This window comes from Dermochelys coriacea, chromosome 2, assembly GCF_009764565.3.
Source record: "Dermochelys coriacea isolate rDerCor1 chromosome 2, rDerCor1.pri.v4, whole genome shotgun sequence".
Classification (NCBI taxonomy): domain Eukaryota; kingdom Metazoa; phylum Chordata; order Testudines; family Dermochelyidae; genus Dermochelys; species Dermochelys coriacea.
Genome location: NC_050069.1, coordinates 242,169,517 through 242,192,852, shown reverse-complemented (window position 1 = coordinate 242,192,852; position 23,336 = coordinate 242,169,517). Strand labels below are relative to the sequence as shown.

Sequence of the window (23,336 nt, the reverse complement as noted above, 5' to 3'; positions counted from 1 at the left end):
CACTTAAGATAAGCCATCACCAGCAGCAGGGGGAGGAAAGGAGGAAAACCTTTCATGGTGACAAGCAAGGTAGGCTAATTCCAGCAGTTAACAAGAATATCAGAGGAACAGTGGGGGGGTGGGGTGGGAGGGAGAAATACCATGGGGAAATAGTTTTACTTTGTGTAATGACTCATCCATTCCCAGTCTCTATTCAAGCCTAAGTTAATTGTATCCAGTTTGCAAATTAATTCCAATTCAGCAGTCTCTCATTGGAGTCTGTTTTTGAAGCTTTTTTGTTGAAGGATAGCCACTCTGAGGTCTGTGATCGAGTGACCAGAGAGATTGAAGTGTTCTCCAACTGGTTTTTGAATGTTATAATTCTTGACGTCTGATTTGTGTCCATTCATTCTTTTACGTAGAGACTGTCCAGTTTGGCCAATGTACATGGCAGAGGGGCATTGCTGGCACATGATGGCATATATCACATTGGTAGATGCGCAGGTGAACGAGCCTCTGATAGTGTGGCTGATGTGATTAGGCCCTATGATGGTATCCCCTGAATAGATATGTGGACAGAGTTGGCAACGGGCTTTGTTGCAAGGATAGGTTCCTGGGTTAGTGGTTCTGTTGTGTGGTGTGTGGTTGCTGGTGAGTATTTGCTTCAGATTGGGGGGCTGTCTGTAAGCAAGGACTGGTCTGTCTCCCAAGCTCTGTGAGAGTGATGGGTCGTCCTTCAGGATAGGTTGTAGATCCTTGATGATGCGTTGGAGAGGTTTTAGTTGGGGGCTGAAGGTGATGGCTAGTGGCGTTCTGTTGTTTTCTTTGTTGGGCCTGTCCTGTAGTAGGTGACTTCTGGGTACTCTTCTGGCTCTGTCAATCTGTTTCTTCACTTCAGCAGGTGGGTATTGTAGTTGTAGGAATGCATGATAGAGATCTTGTAGGTGTTTGTCTCTGTCTGAGGGGTTGGAGCAAATGCGGTTATATCGTAGTGCTTGGCTGTAGACAATGGATCGAGTGGTCTGATCTGGGTGAAAGCTAGAGGCATGTAGGTAGGAATAGCGGTCAGTAGGTTTCCGATATAGGGTGGTGTTTATGTGACCATCGCTTATTAGCACCGTAGTGTCCAGGAAGTGGATCTCTTGTGTGGACTGGTCCAGGCTGAGGTTGATGGTGGGATGGAAATTGTTGAAATCATGGTGGAATTCCTCAAGAGCTTCTTTTCCATGGGTCCAGATGATGAAGATGTCATCAATGTAGCGCAAGTAGAGTAGGGGCATTAGGGGACGAGAGCTGAGGAAGCGTTGTTCTAAGTCAGCCATAAAAATGTTGGCATACTGTGGGGCCATGCGGGTACCCATCGCAGTGCCGCTGACTTGAAGGTATACATTGTCACCAAATGTGAAATAGTTACTATTAAATAAGGATTTCATTTTAACAACATCCTTTGATCCCTTTCCCTTTAGATGGAAACAGGTTTTAGAATAAAAAACTCTTGTTTGACCGTCTTTTAGATGGTATTAAAGAGTAATAACAGTCCTTTTTTGAAGAAAAAAGTAATAGTTAGTTAAGATGGGCTGGAGCTGTCGTCCCTGTTTTCTTAAAATCAGATACTTTTTCCTAGAAGACAAAAACAAGACACACATAAAATAAGAGAAAAGAATAGCAAAGATAGAAAATGCAGCTTTTGTCTCACTTGTAATCTCACTGCTGGAGAAACACAGGCAGAGCACACAGTTTTACCAGGACTCTAAGACGTGTCAAATTTGTACCAGCATCGGGCTGTTTAGGGCATCGCTTTTAGTTTCCTCTTTATGGTCACAAGTTTACAGCCGTGTTGCAAAATATACAGTCTTGGTCAGCTAAGCCAGACTCTTATTGGACAGAAGTAAAAAGGAGAGTAATAGGAAAGAGAAGAAATGAGATGAGTAAGAAAAAGGGGGCGGGGAGGGTAGAGATAGGGGGAGATAATAGATGACAGTCTCACATTCCAGGTGGTATTTCTGCCTTCTTTGCCAATTGATTTTGCAATGAGATGGAAATTAATATACTAGAAATCTCCCTTTCATGAACATATTTTTAAAGTGGTGTTACTAATTTGTATTTCTACAGGGACTGTGTTCAATGCAGAGCTTTCAAAAAGGGAGAAAAGAAGGACACATGTTCTCAGGAGTGTATGGATTTCAACGTGACACTAGTGGAAAGTCGAGATAAGTTACCACAGCCTGGCCAGCCTGATCCACTGTCTCACTGTAAAGAGAAGGATGTTGATGACTGCTGGTTCTACTTCACATACTCAGTCAATGCAAACAATGAAGCCATTGTCCATGTGGTGGAGACACCAGGTACAAACCCCTTATTACATGTTTCCTTCACCTTTGTGACCAACTCTCTGTTGTTCCTTCTGTACTCAACGCAGTTACATTGACTAACCTTTCTGAACCTTCAGACTGTATCCAGAAGTAGTATCCCTGCTCCCTCCTCTGAAACTAGGTCTGCTTGAGACTGGTGTTTGTGTCTCAGATATTGACACTGTTTAAAGACTCCTACACTGACTGAAACAGATGTGGTCACATGACTTGCTGTATATGTTGTATTTAAAGTTTTTTTTTTCTTCCTGTTGACAGACTTAAATCGTGTTTCTATAATGTTGTTTAATCAAGTCCTAAATACATTGATACAAATCTTTCTGATTTAGCTCAGGTTTGAAACATTGTGTTACAGGTTAAAACAAAAAACATACAATTAAGTAAAATGTCACATTATATGTCCAGCTTTGTACAGAATAGCAAAAACCTCCTTTGTTTGTGCTTGATTATTTCTCTTATCAGTCCTTGCTTTACTCAGACCACTTACCTTCAAGGAATTATCCAAAATACTCAGACTTCCTGGAGGTGGTTCCATCAAATATCTACTGGCTGAGGAAAAATTGATTCAACTGTGGTTTGATCAATGGTTTGTTATTTTCTGGGAAATTGGCTAGTTTAGATCAGTGGGCAGATGGCTTACTCTCTAATCAAGCTAACATCTCTTCTGAAAAGGACTTTTGCTTCCAACCATAGTAGTGGTTTCCTGACTGAGTTAATGACTTAATATGAAATATACCTTTTATTGATTGTACACGATAGGTAGAAAGTTATGTCTCATTCTGCAGGATTATAGGAATTGATAAGTGGACAAGATCGACAGTCCGCTTAGTTCAGTGGCCAACACCCGCTGAATGCCCATATTTGTACAATGCTGCAGCTTTGAATTACATCCCTTCCTCATTCCAGTTGGTGAAATTTATGCCCCGAAGTCCAAGATTTGTTTATCTGGGTTTTTTTATTTAATTTTGAACGTTATTTCTGTTTTCTGGGAAATTGATGCAGATATTTGCAATAATCTATCTGATCAGTGAAGGCCAGATTTTCTCCTAGTTGCACTAGTTTAGTATGATGCCAACCCAGAGAGCTGTATGTGTTTTGCTCAGTACAGCATTTTAAAAATTCATGGAATAACTTCTCTACAGTCGTGAACGTTGTATGGAAACTTGCATTAACTCACTCTTTTTTTTTTTTTTGGTAATGTTCCCAAAATTTCATCTTTTACGGTTGAAATTTTCTGTGGTGAGGAGCATAATTTTTATACGTTAAAGAGAGCTGTCTGCAAACTCAGCTAACTGAATTTAAAAGCCAACAGTCACTTAGCATGATTGATTTTAAAAACTAAATTAGTGAGTGACATTTCTCTGTTGAACATGTCATTTGACATGAAATGGAGGAAGGGCCACGCACAGACTATAGTGGTTACTACAAAATATCCGACCTGGCCACTGAAGGCTCACATGAGTTCCCCTCACCTAGATGGGGAGCAAAAGGGATCATAGGGGATCCAGGAGAGAATAGGGAAAGGAAGAGGAGGAGATGCAGTCTATCACTTTGTGCTAGGTGCTGTGCCCATGTATTATGAAGGGAATCCTCGTCCCAAAGGGTTTACAATCTCAGTAGAATGTTCATTTGTCTCAGCTGACTTTCAAAATTTTGTAAAGTTCATTAATGGACTTTCTCGTTTTATTTTCTTTAAAAAATTTAAAATTGGTTAATAATGTTAGCATTCTGTAGGAATCTCAGCCCAACCAATAGGAGCAGGACTCAAAATCAGTGTCCCTTGGGTGATTCGATACAGTAACTATGCACTTTGACAGAGTCCAGCAGTTCACTTGGGGCTTGCTCTTGCACAAGTAAAGTTAATGGAAGTTTTTCCACTGACTAGAAGGGGAGCAGGATCAATCCTTTAGTTTAGGTGACTATTCAGAATCTGTATTTAGCAAAACAGGTAACTTTTTTACAAGAGTGCTAGTTACCTTTGCCTTGCCTTCTCCGTATAAATAACTTCCTTTGTTTGGTTTTAGTTAATTTTATAAGTATCATTTTTGTTCTGCAATTATTCATCCTTATGAATGAAAATGTCAATCATATTTGCACTTCCTAGTTCAACAAAGCACTGGATTTCCATGTTGGAAAAAGTCTTGTAAAAATCTGCTAAATCTGATCCCTCTGCCTCAGGGGATCATGCTATTACAATTTGGCTTTATATAAATATTGCAACTTGAGGTAGAAACAAGGCCACACTTTTTCTATAAAGCGAGGGGTATTTTGGGACTATCTGGTTAATCCATATTACACTCATAAAGTCAATTTTCCCCGTCTTGTTATGTTCACAATTCTTAATCAGCTTGTTCATAAGTAGTCTAGAAGTCTAATCTTAAGGCTTCAAGTGCTATGAAATTCTTAGCTCTGTGTGGTCTTAAAAGCTGATTTGGTCAACAAAAATCATTTCTCCATGGCATCAAAACTTGCTTTCTCACTATCTGTGTGTCTCAAAACTAGAATAAGAATCTTTGTAGATCTCAGTAGCTCTAATTTAGATTATTATTCACAGAGGCATGCTAAATGTGAGAAATCATTGCTCTTGACAAGTTGGATGCTCTGAATATTGCACAGTATAATTTAAATTCTTCAGCAATTGTGCTTCATTTACATTGTGCTAAAACTGTACTGTAATTATTCTATTCCCCAGAATGCCCCACTGGCCCGGACATCATTCCCATTGTAGCTGGTGTGGTTGCTGGAATTGTTCTGATTGGTCTTGCTTTATTACTGATTTGGAAACTACTTATGATCATTCATGACAGAAGAGAATTTGCTAAATTTGAAAAGGAGAAGATGAATGCGAAGTGGGACACAGTGAGTCATGGAACTTAAATTCAATAAAGCTACTGTTACGGAAAATACAAAATGTTTTGCTTGTATGTCCCAAATATTTCAAGATGCTTCTCTATAGGATAAAAACTGGAATACAAAAAACCTTTGTTTACAGTTGGTCTTGAACATATCTTGTACATACTGTAAATAGCAATGAATTGTAAAAGAACATCTTTCGCCTAGGATGTATAACCTGACTAGATAAGCCAGCAGGTACTCAGAGGTTTAGATTTTGAGTTCTGATTACTTAAATAATTTTGGCCAAGCTTGTAGAAAAGGAAACAGACTGAAGTGACAGTGCTAGACTAGCCCAACTTTATTACTATGACATCAGAGTATCGCACTCTGTCTGTGGACCAAATTGTTACCTCAAATAATCAGACAGCTTCCATTAAAAGTTGATGGCAGTTGCATTTACAAAGTATAGAAGAGCAAAAATTATCCTCCTTGTTTGAGTGCTTACACATGTTCTTTCCACTGTAGGTGTATGTGCACCCTGAGCACAGTCACCAGAAATTTTTCCTTCAGTGATACTCATCGGGGCAGCTGAGCATCCTCTGGTGCTGTGTGCCATAGCACCATATAAAGGACCGAGTCAACCCTGCACACCCTCAGTTTCTTCTTATGGACTCTGACAATCGCTGGAACTGTTCTCCTTGCTTTCTCAGTAGAACCTCTGTACAGTCTTGTTTGGGGATGAAGTGCAGTTATGTCCTCACTTTAGCTTCCTCCCAAAGGTGGTTTCCCAATTTCATAGCAATCAGGCAATCTTTTTACCAGTTTTCTACCCAAAACTACATGCAAACAGCGAATAACAGCGGCTTCATTCATTGGACATAAGATGTGCCCTAGCATTCTATGTAGAAAGGACCAACCCATTTTGTAAATCCACCCAACTCTTCATAGCAGTAGCTGACAGGATAAAAGGTCTCCCCATCTCTACGCAGAGAATTTCTTCTTGGATCACATCATGCATTCTCAGGTGTTACGAGCAGGTGGGTGTTCCGCCATCAGTTATCCTGACTGTCCACTCCATGAGATCATACACATCTTCAGCGGCATTACTAGCACAGATTCCTATTCAGGACATTTGCAGAGCAGTGACTTGGTCATCAGTACATATGTTCTCTGCTCATTATGCCATCACTCAGCAGTCTAGGTATGATTCCAGATTCAGTTAAGCTGATTTGCAGTCAGCATGTCCATGAACTTTAATCCCACCTCCTATGCAACTTCTTGAGAGTCACCTACAGTGGAATGGACATGTGCAAGCACGTGAAGCAGAAAAAAAACGGTTTCTTACCTTTCCTGGACTGTTGTTCAAGATGTGTTGCACGTGTCCATTAAACATTAAAGACTCGCCTTCCTACCCCTCTACATCAGAGTTGGCCGGCAAGAAGGAACTGAGGGGGCGTGGAGTCAGCTGGACCCTTTATACCAGCACTATGAGTGCATGGCATCGGAGGGTGCCCAAGCCACCCCGACGGGAACAACTGAGGGGAAAATTTCCACTGACTATGCTCAGGACATGCACACACCTACAGTCGAATGACATGTGCAACACATCTCAAAGAACAAGATATGGAAAGATAAGTAACCAGGTTTTGGTTTTTTGTTTTTGCAAGGAGACCTTAAATATATATATTCATTAAGGTCTGTGGGGAGGGTCAGTAATGGTTGAACATCGAACCTCAGTACTCAGTATTGATGTACTGAAATTTTGTGGGACTCAACACCCACACATCCTTATAAGCAGAGTTATGCTTCGGTTATTCCCTTAGAAGGGCTTTATCCTTGTTTGTTGATCTGCTGAGGGTTTTTCAGATTTGTATTGGAGTTCTACTGCTAAATAATTTTAAAAGAAAATTACTAACATAATTTTCCTTTACATACAGCATGACCTTTCCTTTTTTTATGATAGTTGAGAACGTTATTTTCTTTTGTTCTGTTGAATTATTCGACATTGACCATTTCTTTCACTTCAGCAAGAAAATCCAATATACAAGAGTCCTATTAATAATTTCAAGAATCCAAACTATGGACGTAAAGCTGGTCTCTAAGTCTCAGTTTGTATTTTCTTTTCAATTTCTTCTTTTTCTTTGCATGTCACTTTTAACTCTTTTGAGACTCAGTGTCATTGCCAATTAATCATAGTTTGAGCTTTAGTCTGTTGATCTGCTGCTGCTTCAGTTCTGAAATTGTATAGAGTGGAGCTTGAAAATCTTTAATCTGTATTAACAGCAACATTGCTTATTTATTAATATCAGTAGTACTTGCTTGAGAACTGAGTTTATATGTGAAGTTGAAGAACAGTATTTTATATAAAGGAAAATAGAACAACAATTTAGATTGGTGGTGGAGGAAGAAGAATCTCTTTGGGCTTTTCTACAGTAGGGGTTTTTTGACTGTCAGTTAACTCAAGGTAGTTTTTTAGGGACTGTCCAGACTAGCCTTTACAGTTTATCTGGGATACAAATGTTTGTGGCTTTACTGGAACAAACTTTTGGGGAGCCATCCAGACTAGCTTTTACAAATGTATTAATTACCTCCGTTAATGGGCAGTCAGTTAGCTCAAGGTAAAAAAACAAAAAAACATACCCTTGAAGTGTGAAATATGTTCATTAATAATTTCATGATTAGATATGCAACCCATTCCTAATTTTCCCATCACAACTGGCAATGTCATAATCCTTTGTCTCTCAGGTGTCATCTATGGCAGGGCTCAGCAACCTTCGGCAAATGGCCGATCAGGGTAATCTGCTGGTGGGCCGCAAGACATTTTGTTTATGTTGACTGACCGCAGGTACAGCCTCCAGCATCTCCCAGTGGCTGCAGTTTGCTGTTCCCGGCCAATGGGAGCCGCAGGAAGCAGCGGGCCACAAGGATGTGCTGACCGCTGCTTCCCGCAGCTCCCATTGGTTGGGAACAGCAAACCGTGGCCATTGGGAGCTGTGGGGGGCCGTGCCTGCGGACAGTCAACGTAAACAAAATGTCTCACGGCCCGCCAGCGGACTACCCTGATGGGCCGCATGCCGAAGGTTGCAGACCCCTGATCTATGGGAATGAGGGAAGGGCATTTTCTTCCATACTCTTCCAACTGTTAGTCTCCTTCTGCCTCCCTTTCCCTCCTGAAACTATGGCTGAACACTCCAATCTTCTATCTTAAATTGTTGGCTTCAGCTCTGTGCTGCTGACTGCCCCTGCTCCGCTGTTATAACAGCCATCAGCCATGAGGCAGTGAAGCAGGAGCTGCATCCGTCAATTTGGCTCAGCATTAAGCCCATCACAAGGAAATTGTATTCTGAGATTCTTAGCTGGTAGTAGCTTAGATCTTCTCTCCTCCCATGTCAAATACTGAGGAGAAAGGCAGAAGGCAGTGAATGGCATCAGCCCAAAGATCTTATTTCTTCAACCCTAAAGCACAAGAAGCAGGGACAATGACAACCAAATGCTGATGTACAAGTCAGGAAGCCAGAAGGATAGGTTGTCTAAGGGAGATTAGAAGGAAGGGTTCTTAAGTGAGATCGCTCTCCTCCTTCCCCAGGATCTCCAAAGAGGGGGGATGACGGGTAGGGAAACAGATGACAGGAGAAGGTTGGGGGCGGGGGTGAGAAAGATGGAAAATCTTGCAGGGGGGGGGAAACAGCAGAGGGGTCTAATAAAGAAAATGGAAAAGGAAAAATTTGTCCATCACAATAGAATCTAAAGTACTGCACCTATTATTTCAAAGTGGTGGGGTTTTTTGGTCAGCCAAGACCCTGGACCCATAATTTGATTTTCTCCTACCTGGTCCCTTCTCATTTTTTATGTGGTTATACCCTGGTATTATCATTAACTACTCATTCTCTCCCAGTTTTTCCTTTATATCTCCAAAATTCTTCCATTCCAACCATAAAAAACCTTTCCCAAGCCCTGATTATTTCTTCTCAACTATTGTAATCCGATTTTCCTAAACTCTCGCCTCATGAAACACACACTCTTTCAATCTATCCAAAACCTAGCTGTAAAAATCATTTACCTTGTCCCTCATTCTGTACCATATCCAGCTCATTTCCAGTCCCTTCACAGGTCTCCTGACATTTCCTGAATGATGTTTTAAGTTTCTTGTCCTCCCTTCTAAGACTCTACACAATCCAGCTCCTGCCTACTTCTTTATCTTTCCTTTCCCCTTTCATTGTGCACAAGCCAAACATCTAACTACCCCCTTGTTCCATGCCTCATTCCATGCATCTTCGTATGGCTGGATCCCTCTTGGACCTGCCATGCCTTTTCCTGATTTCTTTCAAAAGATTACTACTCTTTTTTTAGTTTTCTCCTCAAGCAGGTGGTAAGAACCAAGATGAAAGTATCTTCACTCTTAAGTAAAATGAAAGTCTTGGATGGCAGATCTCAGATGGTACTAAATGTCATTATTCAGTTTTATGGCTTGGGTTGTTTCCCCTTCCTCCCCCTTCTTTGTTGATGAGTTGTCTGTGAATATTTTACATTCTTTGAGGCAGAGGCCTTGTATTTCTACCAGCTTATTTTGGCTTGCACAGTGCTAGGGCTAAACAAATGATGATATTCTAAAAAAAAGTTCTTTTAACTTCTAAAGAACAGAGACTTTATTGCAATTTTTAAACCATAAGTGTGTCTTAAATCTTAAGTAAGCTGCTGAAAGTTCTGTTAACTCCATTTATTACATTTTAGCTTATCTGCAATCATGTCTATTGTGAGCAACTTGATTAGTTAGACAGACATCTAGGGTATAAAAAATGCACCGAAAATGTTTATTTCCCAAGCAATTCAGAAAACTTTGACATAACCTTCCTGTTGTTACCTAAGAGACCTGTGGGGTTTTTTTTTAGATTGGCTTCTGCCATTTTGTTGCTTTGTCATGAGGAGGCTTGGTTTTTTAAAGTTAACTTTTTGTCTTTTTCTTAACTTTAGAACTATCAGGAATGTCAAGGTCTTTGGCTTTGCTGGATGGCCTCAGCTCTATTGCTGTGAATCTGTTCAGAGCGGGGTCGAGGGTGCCATGGATAGACTGAGTGGGTTTTTGGGAAGGAAATGGAATGTAGAGAACCTCCCCAGTAACGGATGCTTCACTCGAGATCACAGTAGCAGCAGGCTTCCATCAATAACTTTTAATTCATGCAGATCGTAGTGGTTCCTCTCAAACACTTTGGAGAAGAGCCATACACTGTTGCCATGGCAGGGAAGCTGGTTGCTGTGTCACCACAGGAAGAAGCCACTTCACTCTACTCCTAAGGTTTCCTTCTAGCAGGGCCCTGCAACACCTTCTTCACTGTGATGCTCAATTTAGATCTGTGCCAGTGAATAGCAGCCTACATTATCCAAGGGGTTAACTCCTGTCTAGCCTTCCAGCCATGCTTGGTGTGTCTCCTCCTTTCTGTATCCTCTGAAAAAGGGATATGCCTTTTTTGGGAGTGGTGCAGTTTCCAACATTGAAACTGGGTAGGGGATCCACGTAATGGTGTTGTTCAAAAAGACCTGATGATATTTGTGAAATGGAGTAGATAGTGAGAACCAGTTCTTGAGCAAATGTCAAAAGAGTCTAGAGATGATAAGTTTTCCACAGTAACTTGGGTCGTAACTCAAACTAACTGCACATATCATGCATATAGTTTTTGTGATTAGATGTTTTGTGATTTGTTTAAATTGAAACAATACATCAATGGAGAAAAAAGTAGTAAGAAGGCCAATGAAACATGCTGTATACAGCAAGGTATTTAACAAACAGTAATCCAAAATGCTACACACTGTGTAATGTAGCAGAGAGAATATTGTTGCAGGAACTGTAATTATATATCTTGTGAGCTTTAAATGATCTATCCTAGGTTTTCTGTATCGCCTTGATATCTAAGAGGTAGTTAATAGTTTCTTGCAAACCAGTGAAATGCTTAAAACAGTACTGTTCGGAAGGTATGAATGGAAAAATTACTTCTAGTTATCTGCAGTGTTTTAACAGTGTTTGTCCTAGAACATTTGGGAGACAAAATGGGTGAGGTAATACCTTTTATTGGACCAACTTCTGTTGGTGAGAGAGGCAAGCTTTCAAGCTTCACAAAGCTCCTCTTCAGGTCACCATGTGAAAGCCCAAAAGTTTATCTCTTTCACCAACGGTGAAAGATGCAATGAACGATATTACCTCACTCACCTTGTTTCGCTTATACAGCTATGGCGTTTGCAATTTCCTTTTAACATTTTTAAGCAAAATGGTAGTGAATCCACAAAGATACTTAGGGATTGCAATGCTGGGCATCATGGCGCCTAGAAAATCTTGGGAACAACACTGAAATTCACACAGCAGGCTCCCTGTACAATGTGAATGCGGAGTGAGAGACATCTAAGAATGAGATCCACAAAAGCAAGCATGTTAGGCAGGGATATTAAGCATATTAAGCTAACCAATGGGAGGTGCCATGTGGGGAAGGGGCACGAAGTCCCACCCCCTCTTAGAGATAAGTGCTTAAGTCTAGGCTGCAGGGAGGATTTTAAATACCTTCTTAGCACGGCTACGAGTTTGGGCTTCATATGCAACTTAAGCGGCCAAATGCCTGTCTTCCACTGGTTCGTGAATCACTCTGGGGCTTAGGTGGGAGATAAGTGTTCAGATGCTTATAGGGAGGCAGCAGTGCACATAATCAGATGCAGAAATGTAAGCACCCAGGGAAACTTTAACCTGAAAAACTTAAGTGCTGAGTGAGTTTAGGCACCTATAGATTTGACAGGAGTTTTGTGGATTGCAGTGGAGCAAAAACAGGGATTTGGCACCTAAGTCTGGAATGTAAGTGCCCAAATCTTTCCATGGATCCCTCCCAATGTGTTAGTTTTAATGAGAATATTTTTGACATAATTTGACTTAAATATATGGGGACAAGTTAATGCTAAAAAGTTCTATTTTAGCCAGCCAGCCAGAATGTGTGTGGGAGGTAGACTAATACAGTGTTAAATTTGTAAATTTCTTAACGTTTTAGTCTTTATGTTAAAGATTCTAAAATTTAACAAACTTAATGAGGCAGATATGAATCTGAATTAGATGCATTTTTAATGAGTATTTATAAATAGAAAGCAAAAGCTATTGACTTCTGCTAATCCTTGTATAAAAGGAGCATTATTGATGTGTTAGATATACCTAGATCATTGGTTCTCAAACTTTTGTACTGGTGACCCCTTTTACACAGCAAGCCTCTGAGTGTGACCCCGTTTATAAATTAAAAACACTGTTTTTATATTTAACATTACAATAAAAGCTGGAGGCGAACCTGGGTTTGGGGGTGGAGTCTGATCCCCATGCAATAACCTTGCGACCCCCTGTGGGGTCACGACCCCCAGTTTGAGAACCCCTGGCCTAGATAGTGTTTCAAAAGGTGTAGTGGCTATTAACAAGGAAACTAGACCAAAGCCTCAATCTTGCACTAAAAAATATGGCCAGTCCCCTACACCTGCATGCAGCCCTTTTTGAAGCCACTGGGGGCTCTGCGACATAGATTCATAGATACTAAGATCAGAAGGGACCACTCTGATCATCTAGTCCGACCTTCTGCACAGCGCAGGCCACAGAATGTCACCCACCACTCCTATGAAAAACCTCACCCATGTCTGAGCTATTGAAGTCCTCAAATCATGGTTCAAAACTTCAAGGAGCAGAGAAGCCTCCCTCCAGTCAACCATGCCCCATGCTACAGAGGAAGGCAAAAAAACCTCCAGGGCCTCTCCAATCTGCCCTGGAGGAAAACTCCCTCCCGACCCCAAACATGGCAATCAGCCAAACCCTGAGCACATGGGCAAGATTCACCAGCCAGATACCCAGGAAAGAGTTTTCTATAGTAAATCAGATCCCATCCATCTAATATCCCATCTCAGGGGATTTGGCCTATTTACCCTGAATATTTAAAGATCAATTACTTACCAATCAACCAATACTCCAAGGTCCTTCTCCTCTTCCGTTACTTCTAATTGATGCGTCCCCAACTTATAACTAAAATTCTTGTTATTAATCCCTAAATGCATAACCTTACACTTCTCACTATTAAATTTCATCCTATTACTATTAGTCCAGTTTACAAGGTCATCCAGATCCTCCTGTATAATATCCCGATCCTTCTCCGAATTGGCAATACCTCCCAGCTTTGTATCATCTGCAAACTTTATTAGCACACTCCCACTTTTTGTGCCAAGGTCAGTAACAAAAAGATTAAATAAGATTGGTCCCAAAACCGATCCCTGAGGAACTCCACTGGTAACCTCCCTCCAACCTGACAGTTCGCCTTTCAGTAGGACCCGTTGCAGTCTCCCCTTTAACCAATTCCTTATCCACCTTCTGATGTTCATATTGATCCCCATCTTCTCCAATTTAACTAATAATTCCCCATGTGGCACGGTATCAAATGCCTTACTGAAATCTAGGTAAACTAGATCCACTGCATTTCCTTTATCTAAAAAATCTGTTACTTTTTCAAAAAAGGAGATTAGGTTGGTTTGGCACGATCTACCTTTTGTAAAACCATGTTGTATTTTGTCCCATTTACCATTGACTTCAATGTCCTTAACTAATTTCTCCTTCAAAATTTTTTCCAGGACCTTGCATACTACAGATGTCAAACTAACTGGCCTGTAGTTACCTGGATCACTTTTTTTTCCTTTCTTAAAAATAGGAACTATATTAGCAATTCTCCAATCATTCGGTACTATTCCTGAGTTTACAGATTCATTAAAAATTCTTGCTAATGGGCTTGCAATTTCAGGTGCCAATTCCTTTAATATTCTTGGATGAAGATTATCTGGGCCCCCCGATTTAGTCCCATTAAGCTGTTTCAGTTTCGCTTCTACCTCTGATATGGTAATATCTACCTCTATATCCTCCTTCCCATTTGTCATGCTACCATTATCCCCAAGATCCTCTTTAGCCTTATTAAAGACTGAGGCAAAGTATTTGTTTAGATATTGGGCCATGCCTAGATTATCTTTAACCTCCGCTCCATCCTCAGTGTTAAGCGGCCCCACTTCTTCCTTCTTAGTTTTCTTCTTATTTATATGGCTATAGAACCTTTTACTATTGGTTTTAATTCCCTTTGCAAGGTCCAACTCTACTCGACTTTTAGCCTCTCTGACTTTATCCCTACATCTTCTGACCTCAATTAGGTAGCTTTCCTTGCTGATCCCTCCCATCTTCCACTCCCTGTATGCTTTCTGCTTCTTCATAATCGCCTCTCTAAGATGCTTGCTCATCCAGCTTGGTCTATAACTCCTTCCTATGAATTTTTTCCCCTTTCTTGGGATACAGGCTTCTGATAGCTTCTGCAGCTTTGATTTAAAGTAATCCCAGGCCTCAACTACCTTTAGATCCATAAGTTCTTCAGTCCAATCCACTTCCCTAACTAATTTCCTTAATTTTTGAAAGTCAGCCCTTTTGAAATCAAAAACCCTAGTTGCAGATTTATTTTTGTTAATCCTTCCATTTAGTTTGAACTGAATTAGCTCATGATCACTTGAGCCAAGATTGTCCCCTACAACCATTTCTTCTATGAGGTCCTCGCTACTCACCAAAATTAAATCTAAAATGGCATCCCCTCTAGTCGGTTCAGCAACTACTTGATGAAGGAATCCATCAGCTATCGCATCTAGGAAAATCTGAGCCCTATTATTATTACTAGCACTGGTCCTCCAGTCTATATCTGGGAAGTTAAAGTCTCCCATGATCACGCAGTTTCCATTAGTATTTACTTTATTAAAGACATTAAAAAGGGCTCTATCCATATCCAAATTAGATCCCGGAGGTCTATAGCACACCCCAAGCACTATCGTAGGAGAGGCTTTACTAGTTTTCTTCCCCAATGTAATTTTTGCCCAGACATCACAGGGGTCTGCCAGTGCAGTCCCGTTTGAAATGGGACTACGTGATCAGTACGGAACTTCTATTGCACTTTTAGTGTGAGCAAGTTAGTGCATGGCATTCTGGTGCACTCTAGAATTTACACCCCACCTGGTGCACACTAATGCGCCATGTAGATAAGCCCGAAGAGTTCTTGGTCTCAAATGAAGTGTAATTAGTTCTACTGTATGAATACAGTGTGAACAGCTAGTATTTCTAGAATCATTTCAGTTAAACTGTGCATGACATTTTGGGGGGCATGTGATAGAAATGGTTTATCTGCTAAATTTGCATGTTAAATGTGTGCTCATTTTGATTTACACTATCTTATAAATGAAATGTATATCTTCCTTAAATAAAAACTGCAATACACTTATCTCAGAAGGTAAGATGTTCTGTGAAACTCCATCGCTAAGAGGTTAATAATGGAAAATAATCTTTCATATCTTAGTTATCAGTCAAAATTCAGCACAGATTGGTAATAACCAATGACTATTAGGTAGCCAATGCAAAATGAGTTTGGTCTAGTGAACAACTGTCCACTACTACATTGTTAGTCTTAGCAGAGAGGCTACAGATCAAGTGGGTCACAAGAGACTGAATTATTCGCACATTCCTAGGAGTGGTTACTCCAGCTCAGTTTTGAGACGTACAGGTTGGGTAGCATGAGGAAGTTTGCATCATTGTTGCCTATTATGTACTTAATAGAGGACATCAGTCTCTCACTGGCACTGCACGTAAACACTAAATTCATACAAATGTAAGAAAAGCACAGATATTCTGACTTTTTTTTTCCCCATGATTGGTCATGTGCTAAATTAAGGAGTATATAAACTTCAAAGCCTCTGATCTGTCTTTTCACCGCATTGTATTATGTATTATATATATAAAAGCTGATCATCTATTTCCAGAAGATAAATGTAGACCAAATATGAATTAGAACCTGGGAACTCTAGAGTTCTAATCCCAGCTCTTACACTGATTCCTATTGTGGCCTGCTGCAAGTCATTTTAACCTGTTTCTCTGTTTTCTTATTTGTAAAGTGGAGATAATGCTTACTTACCTCCCTGTGGAGTGTTGAGGGTGACTTATTTGTAAAATGTTTAGAAGATTTAAAAAGCTACATAAGGGCAAAGTTAAAATATTTATATTGCCTAAACAGCTTGAGGTTTTCTTTCCTTACTAAGGATTATTTGCATACCAAAATTGTTTGCCAGAGTCTGATATAAATGGAGACAGCAGCAAGACTTGCTTTCTTGTGTGCAAGTGCATCACTGTTGTTGAAGTGTGTATGTGTTATCCCCCTACCCATGTAGTATACACACACTATACTATAGCCTTCCTTTGTTTAGTTAAATAAATATGAACCCAGACTTCTAGAAATCAATAAAATGACTTGGTCTTTATTGTACTAAGATCCACAGATACATTACAATGGGTTCTTCAGCTCTTTTAGTCACTGGCAGCAATGGAATGCCCCAACCCCTGAATTTTCTTCCAATTTTATCACTTCCACAGTATCTTAGCCAGACCTCTCTGCTGTAGAGCTTTTTATTTCAAATTTTCATCTAACAGTTTGGCTGGCTAATGTCACAGAGCTGCATTTGCCTTTTGCAGAAATTACCCCTCAGCTCCACTTCAACTTCTGAGGTGTTTGCAGCAGCTGGTACTTCTGTGGCTTTTAGGGACAGAGCTAGGCCACAAAAGGCCAGAAGCAAAAGAAAGGGTCTATGTTGCCTGCTTTTACTGCGTATTGGGGGTGTCGTTGAGGAGCTCAGTCAACTCTGTTGGCAGTAAGCAGTTCCTCCCTCAGCCCAGACCAGGTGGGGTCACCGAGGGCCCCCCTTCCACAGGCAGGAAAGGAGCCAGATAGGATTGGAGACACTAACTCTACTGGGAAGGATGCAGAGAACATCTCAGCAGCCCAATTCAAGTTGTGCGGCCAGGAAAGGAGGCAGGCACTATTAGAAAATTTATCTCCCTCTCTCCAAGAGACATTGTGGTCTGGAAGCCCTTGAAGACAAATAATGTGTCTTATCGTGAGTTGGCCAGTAACCTCAGTGGAGAGTAAGTGGCTGCAGGGGATGAAGTGGGTCATTTAGGGAATTCCACAATGAAGTTTAGTGAAATGGATATCTAAGGCTTTGCAGGTATTTCTGTGGGGACCAAAGTACCAATGAGCTTGGTTCGAGGTGTCTTGGTGTGGACATAGAGTTCACATGAATCCATACAGGCCTGAATTTTGGCCCTCATACAGGGCCAGTAGAAAAAGTGGGAGGCTGCAAAGGAGGGCTTACAATGACCAAAGTGTGCTACCAGTGGGATATCATGATAAAGATGTAGCATCTCAAAGCGGGGGGAGTCCCTCAGAGATGCATAAATGCACTTGTTGAAACATGTTTACTCCATCATGTTAAGAGTGGTACATGCAGGTCCCCAAACACTTGAGATGTGGTCCCCAAGCAAGGGGTCCTCCTTAGAGGTGGATCAAACAAGGGAGATCAGATCTTTGTGAACTGCCATTCACAAAGCTAGAAAATTACTAGCTTTGAGGAGGTGTGCTGGCTCAGCAGTTGGTCCTTGCCCTCCTGGTGTTACTTTCCTTTTTGCAATAAGGTGTTGGCCTTCCCATTTTGAGACCCAGGCAGGTAGGTGATGGTTAACTCGAACTGAGAGAAAAACAGGACCCACCTTAGCTGCTTTTGGTTTGAAGCTTGGGCCTTGCAGAGATACTTGAGGTTCTTATCGTCTTTGAACACCTGTACAGGTGGCCCCCCTCAAGGTGGTGGTGGTATCTCTCCTTGAACCTGGTTTTATTTGCAGGCAGATACTTATCTAATATTCTGTCATTTCTTTCTGCTGGGGTGAGCTTGGGGAAGTAAAAAGCACAAGGGTGCAAGACTTGCTGGGGTCTGGGCTTCTGCGAGAGTACTGCCCTGATGGCTACAGGCAGGTTGGGTTGGAGTGTACCAGGATGGAGCCATTGTGAAGGTGGACTTGAGCTTGATGAAGGTATGGTAGGCTTCTGGTGACAAAGTGAACCAGACAATCCTATGTAGGAGTTAGGGGAGCTATTTTTCTTGAGAAGTCAGAAATAAATTGCTGATAAAAATTGACACAGTCCATTAAGTGTTGTAATAACGGGGATTCTGGGTAGCTGAGCAGTCACAGGTTGCTGCTTTTTTTTTAATCTGAACACCCCTTAGGAAGATGATGTAGCCCAAAAATTTGATGGAGGACTGGTCAAAGAGGCATTTTTCCAGATTGGCATGCAAACCATGCTTCCACAGCTTTTCTAGAACAGATCAGATGTGGCAACAGTGTTGTTCTTGATTCTCTGAGAACAGTAGGATATCACTGATATCAATGATGACATACTGTTCCTCTGTGTCCCTGAACACACAATTCATCAAGTGTTGGAAAGTTCCAGGGGCATTGGTTAGGCCAAATGGCATAACTAAATATTCAAAATATCTGTATCGTGTATGAAAGATTGTTTTCCACTCATCCCTGACTTTTATGCACTATTTTGTAAGTTCCCTGATGGTCTAGCTTCATGAGGATTGTGGTTGTTCACACACAATCTAGCAATTCCAGGATAAAGAAGCAGAGAATACCGGTTGCAGATTTAGGGCTCAGTAGTCCCTGCAAATGCGCAGTGCCTCATCCTTCATACAGAAAGGACTAGAACCCCTGCTGAGGAGCAAGAATAACAGATGAAGCCTTTCTTGAGATTTTCTTGGATATAGATGCATAGTGCTTCCAGACTCTGGTTTGGATATGGTGTATATTTGTCCATACAGGGCCTTCACCGCAAGCGGCAAGTCTATGGCCTCCTGTAGGGGACAGGAGGGACATGGGGTTTTTTCCTCAAAAATATTAGTGTGTTCCTGGTATTTCTTGGGGAGATGGGATTCTGGGCTCAAGGCAATTTTTTTCTCACTGGCCCCCACTGTTTTTCCTTGGGTAGTAATATCTGTTCCAGGGGAACAGGCATTAGCTAACATGGAGTTTGCAGGCCTGCTTTTTGGCAAAAATCGAAGAAAAGTCAATGCTCTTCCCTCGTCAGGATATATGCGGGTAATGCTACTCCAAACACAGTATACCAAGTATTATTGGGAAGTGCTGAGAGCTGATCACATTGAAGTATAGTAACATGTGGTGTTCTCCCACTCTGGCCTCTGAGGGAATGTCTACACTGCAGTTAAAAACCTGTGGCTAGCCCAGGCTAGCTGAATCAGGCTAAAAACCCTGCAAGTGGGGAGGGTCCCAGAGCCCAGGCTTCAGCCTGAGCTAAAATGTCTACACTGAAATTAAACAGCCCCTTTAGCCCGAGCCCTGTGAACCTAAGTTAGCTGGCACAGGCTAGCTGCAGGTTTTTAATTGCAGTGTAGACATATCATAAGAGAACAATTTCCTGGGTTACTGGATCAGATGATAGGGGTGACCCATCAACTGTTTCTACTGGGTCTGGTTAAGATTTGGGCCAAAGAGGAATTTGTAGGTTCTGGGCAGCCATTGCATCTATACAACTATCAGTGGCATGAGAGTTGACCATGGCTAACTGCAGGGGAATCAACTTCAGTCCTCCTAGGACACATAAGTGCAGTGTTTCAGAGTAACAGCCGTGTTAGTCTGTATCCACAAAAAGAAAAGGAGTACTTCTGGCACCTTAGAGACTAACAAATTTATTTGAGCATAAGCTTTCGTGCAGTGCAGTGCAGGCATCAGTGCAGTGGTATCTGTAAGTGTGGTCAGGCTCCATGCAGTTTAGGTTTGGTTCTCTTTAAAGGTGGGAGAACTAGCTTAGGGCTTGGTGACACGAAGGCTGTACCCCCTTACTGGGCCTAGACCAGTCCATTTCCTGATTTCAGTCTGGATGGACAGGAATTGAGGGGCTGTTCCAATATTCTGCAGTAGAAACGGGTTAAGTTGCCAGTGGTATTCCTTTTCCTCCAGGGTCAAACATTTGCAACCCAGATCCACTTGCATCAGTTCCTGGCTTGATTCTAAAGATCTGGGTGCAGTGGGGGAGGGGGTGGCATTGGGCCCCCTTTCTTCATTTCACTCACACAGCGAGGTGTCAATACAAAAGACAAGATCAATGAAGGCGCTGAGTCAGGTGGGCTCTCTACATGAGCTAGCTCATCTTTTACCTCTTCGCTGCACTGGAACTGGTTCAGATATGTTCCAACGAGAATTTAGCTGTGTCATTTGTTCCAACATCAAGGATAATCAGTGGATTCTTTCCTGCTCCCATTAGTATGCTCTTCAGCCTCCTTTCCACATCTCATAGCTTAGCTCCCAGAAGACAGCACAGCCTTCTGTTCTCCAAACTTTGTCACCTTGGAACAAAGTCAGTCAGAACTACAAATGCTCAGTAACTAAAATTCAGGCAACTTTTATTTAAGAGCCTAAATTCAAGCATTCCAGTTCAAAAAATGTTGAGTGAAATGCTCCCCGCAACTCCTTCACCAGTATGTCATGAGATCGAAGATGTAGAGCCTTCACCTGATCATTCAGCCTGCAGATGAGCATGTGTGGTTCATAAATTATAAGGGAACCATGTGGCATATCCTAACATGAGAACAGCCATATTGGGTCAGACCAATGGCCCATCTAGCCCAGTATCCTGTCTTCCGACAGTAGCCAATGCCAGGTGCTTCAGAGGGAAAGAACAGAATAGGTAATCATTGAGTGACCCTAAAGTAGAGATCTGTCCTAACACTTTAGCGTTTATTAGCTAAGCATGCCTTTTACTAAAGTTGATAGAGAAAATCTTGCTGTTCAGACAATTTAAGCTAGTATTTACTTATAGCATCTGGAAACACTACAGATCAATGGGTAATGTCTTAAAATATGTCTCTTGTTTGCAAAGTTGTCATAAATGCTATGCTTGTTGTGTGCTTTTTAATACTAATGTAAACATTTCTCTCCTTTTTTTTTTTAAGGGTGAAAATCCTATTTACAAGAGTGCAGTGACAACTGTGGTCAATCCTAAATATGAGGGAAAATGAACACTACTTGTATTACTTCACAACACTGTATGCAACGTAGCAATTTTTGTAGTCACAGTAAGATAGATTTAGGGCAATTCTGCAGTGATTTTACTAACTCATTACATGTAGGTTTGTTTCCTATGCAGGTTTTAAAAATGTACAATATGTAATTTTATTTTATTTTTTTTTTCAAATAAAATAATCAGTGCCAGGGGACTGACAGAAAACTTGAGACTGCATAGCCTAATCAGCTACGGTCACATGGTGCCTTTTTGACCTTTTCCTTACTGTGCTGTTCAAATGTAGGTCTTCTGTGGGAAGTGTACGATACTGCTGTGATGTGACTGGGAGGGAAACGGTGAAATTAATCGGTATGAGGGCTCTACCTAGCCACTGAGTATTAAAAATTAAGTTTTAGCTTTACAGGGTTATGAGGGCTTGAGTTTGCAGACATAGTTAAAATGTTAACTAAATATTTCCTTGCAAACTCTCACAATTTTTTTTAAGTTAATCAATGACTGGGTATCTGTTAAATATATCTGATTAGAAACAGTAAGATGAATAGGATGGAAACAAACGGTGTAAAAGGCTGTGAAAAGTGTCTGCATAGCTGCTATTAAATTGTCAAGTGCCAGGTTATGGACAAATTGAAAGGGTTAGGAAGAAAATTTTAGGAAGGAAAAGCTTTAAAATTTGTGCCATTTTTAAGAAGTTGCTGCTTAGTATCTTGCATATTTTTTCTTTGTAAATTCAAGCCCTGGCCAGCCTGCAGTACCATGAAACACGTACCATGAAGCAGGACATCCTCTAAACACATGAGGGCCTTAATTCATATAGTGTCCTTTATGGTAACGTTTCCTTGCTTTAAAGCCTGGTGCCTTGTCACCTTTCTAATCTTCTAATGTATTTGGTTGCAATTTTTGTAATATTTTTGTATCAGCACAACTTTATTTTCTTTTGCAGTCTTGGCTGTACATTTGCCTTTATCCTGTAGCTGAGATTGCATAGTTTGTACTGTGACATGACTGTCACTGTCAGGTTTCATTTTTGACATGTGCCATGTATATTTGCCTGTGAACATTAAGATTGCATCTGTTCCAAATTGGTTATGTTGTTTTAAGTGCCTTTTTATTTTAACAGATGTTCACTTTTTACAGTGCTATTACTGAAGTTATTTATTAATTAAAAGTACCTAAAAACACCTAAACCTCATCTTGTCTTTCTACAATAGGGGTGTTAATACTGTTCAAGCAACCTGTACAATCTTTTTATAATGTACAAAATTGTATCAGTTAGGGTTCCTCAGATTATTTTTTTTAAAAATTCTTAAATCTAGCTGCCTCCAATAGTCAATTTTAGAGTTTAGGGAGGAGGAAGAGAGGTTATATTTATACCAAATATGCTCTTTGGACCAAGTATCAGGAAAGTGAGTTAATTATACAAAAGTAAACTCAAAATTACTTGTTCAAACGTAAAAAGAATTCTTACACTGTGCACAAAATGAAAGTTGGTTTTGTGTAACCAGAGTTCTTTGAGGTGACTCTGCATACTCCCACTTATGGGTATTGCACCGCCTGGTGCTACCTAACACTGTAACCTTTTCCAGGTTGTGCCCATGTGCTCCCTCTCCTCACTGTTTCTGAACTTTTTGAGGGAGAGGCTATGTAAGGGTGTACTGTGCCCTCTACTTGCCTCTGCTGTCCCAGAGAAGCCATAATGGGACTTCGAAGAAGAGCTGAATGTGGATGGAAAGCACAACTATGCAGAGTCATTTTGAAGAACTCCATTTACAGATGAAGCAAGTAACCTTCGCTACTTCTTTGAAAGGGTCTGCATAGTCCCACTTATCGGTATTTTGACAAGCAGTGCAGAAAACTCAGGAGGTGGAAACAGTGCTTTAATTTAATAATTCAAGCATTGCTGTGCCTCATTTGGCATCTGCTCTTGAAGCCAAATCTACACCATAATGTTTAGTGAACGGATTTACTGACTTCGGAGTAGCAGTCTTGTAAATTTCTAAAATAGGAACATATTAAGTGCTGCTACAGCTCTAGTAGAATGAGGACACACAATAGTAGGCACAGAAATACCTGCTAACTTGTAAGATTCAGTGATATATTGTTTAACCGTCTAGAATAGTCTGAGCAGACACTATGACTAGAACCCTGTGCAGATACAAAACATGCATCTCTGCAATCCACAATCATGGTCCGCAGATATCCGCATATTTCCAGG

The 23,336-nt window shown here is 40.9% G+C and overlaps 1 protein-coding gene across 2 annotated transcripts in view; it reads left to right on the top strand.

Moving 5' to 3' along the window:
- The window catches only part of ITGB1 (integrin subunit beta 1), a 76,886-nt gene extending 54,584 nt beyond the window's left edge, over positions 1–22,302 (top strand). For both annotated transcript variants that reach the window (XM_038389261.2, XM_038389260.2), the window contains exons 14-16: positions 2,092–2,324; positions 5,041–5,207; positions 21,054–22,302. In XM_038389261.2, the coding sequence (XP_038245189.2) occupies positions 2,092–2,324; positions 5,041–5,207; positions 21,054–21,119 (466 nt within the window). In that variant the 3' untranslated portion in view covers positions 21,120–22,302. The remainder of the gene's footprint in view (positions 1–2,091; positions 2,325–5,040; positions 5,208–21,053) is intronic.
- Positions 22,303–23,336: the final 1,034 nt, after the last annotated feature.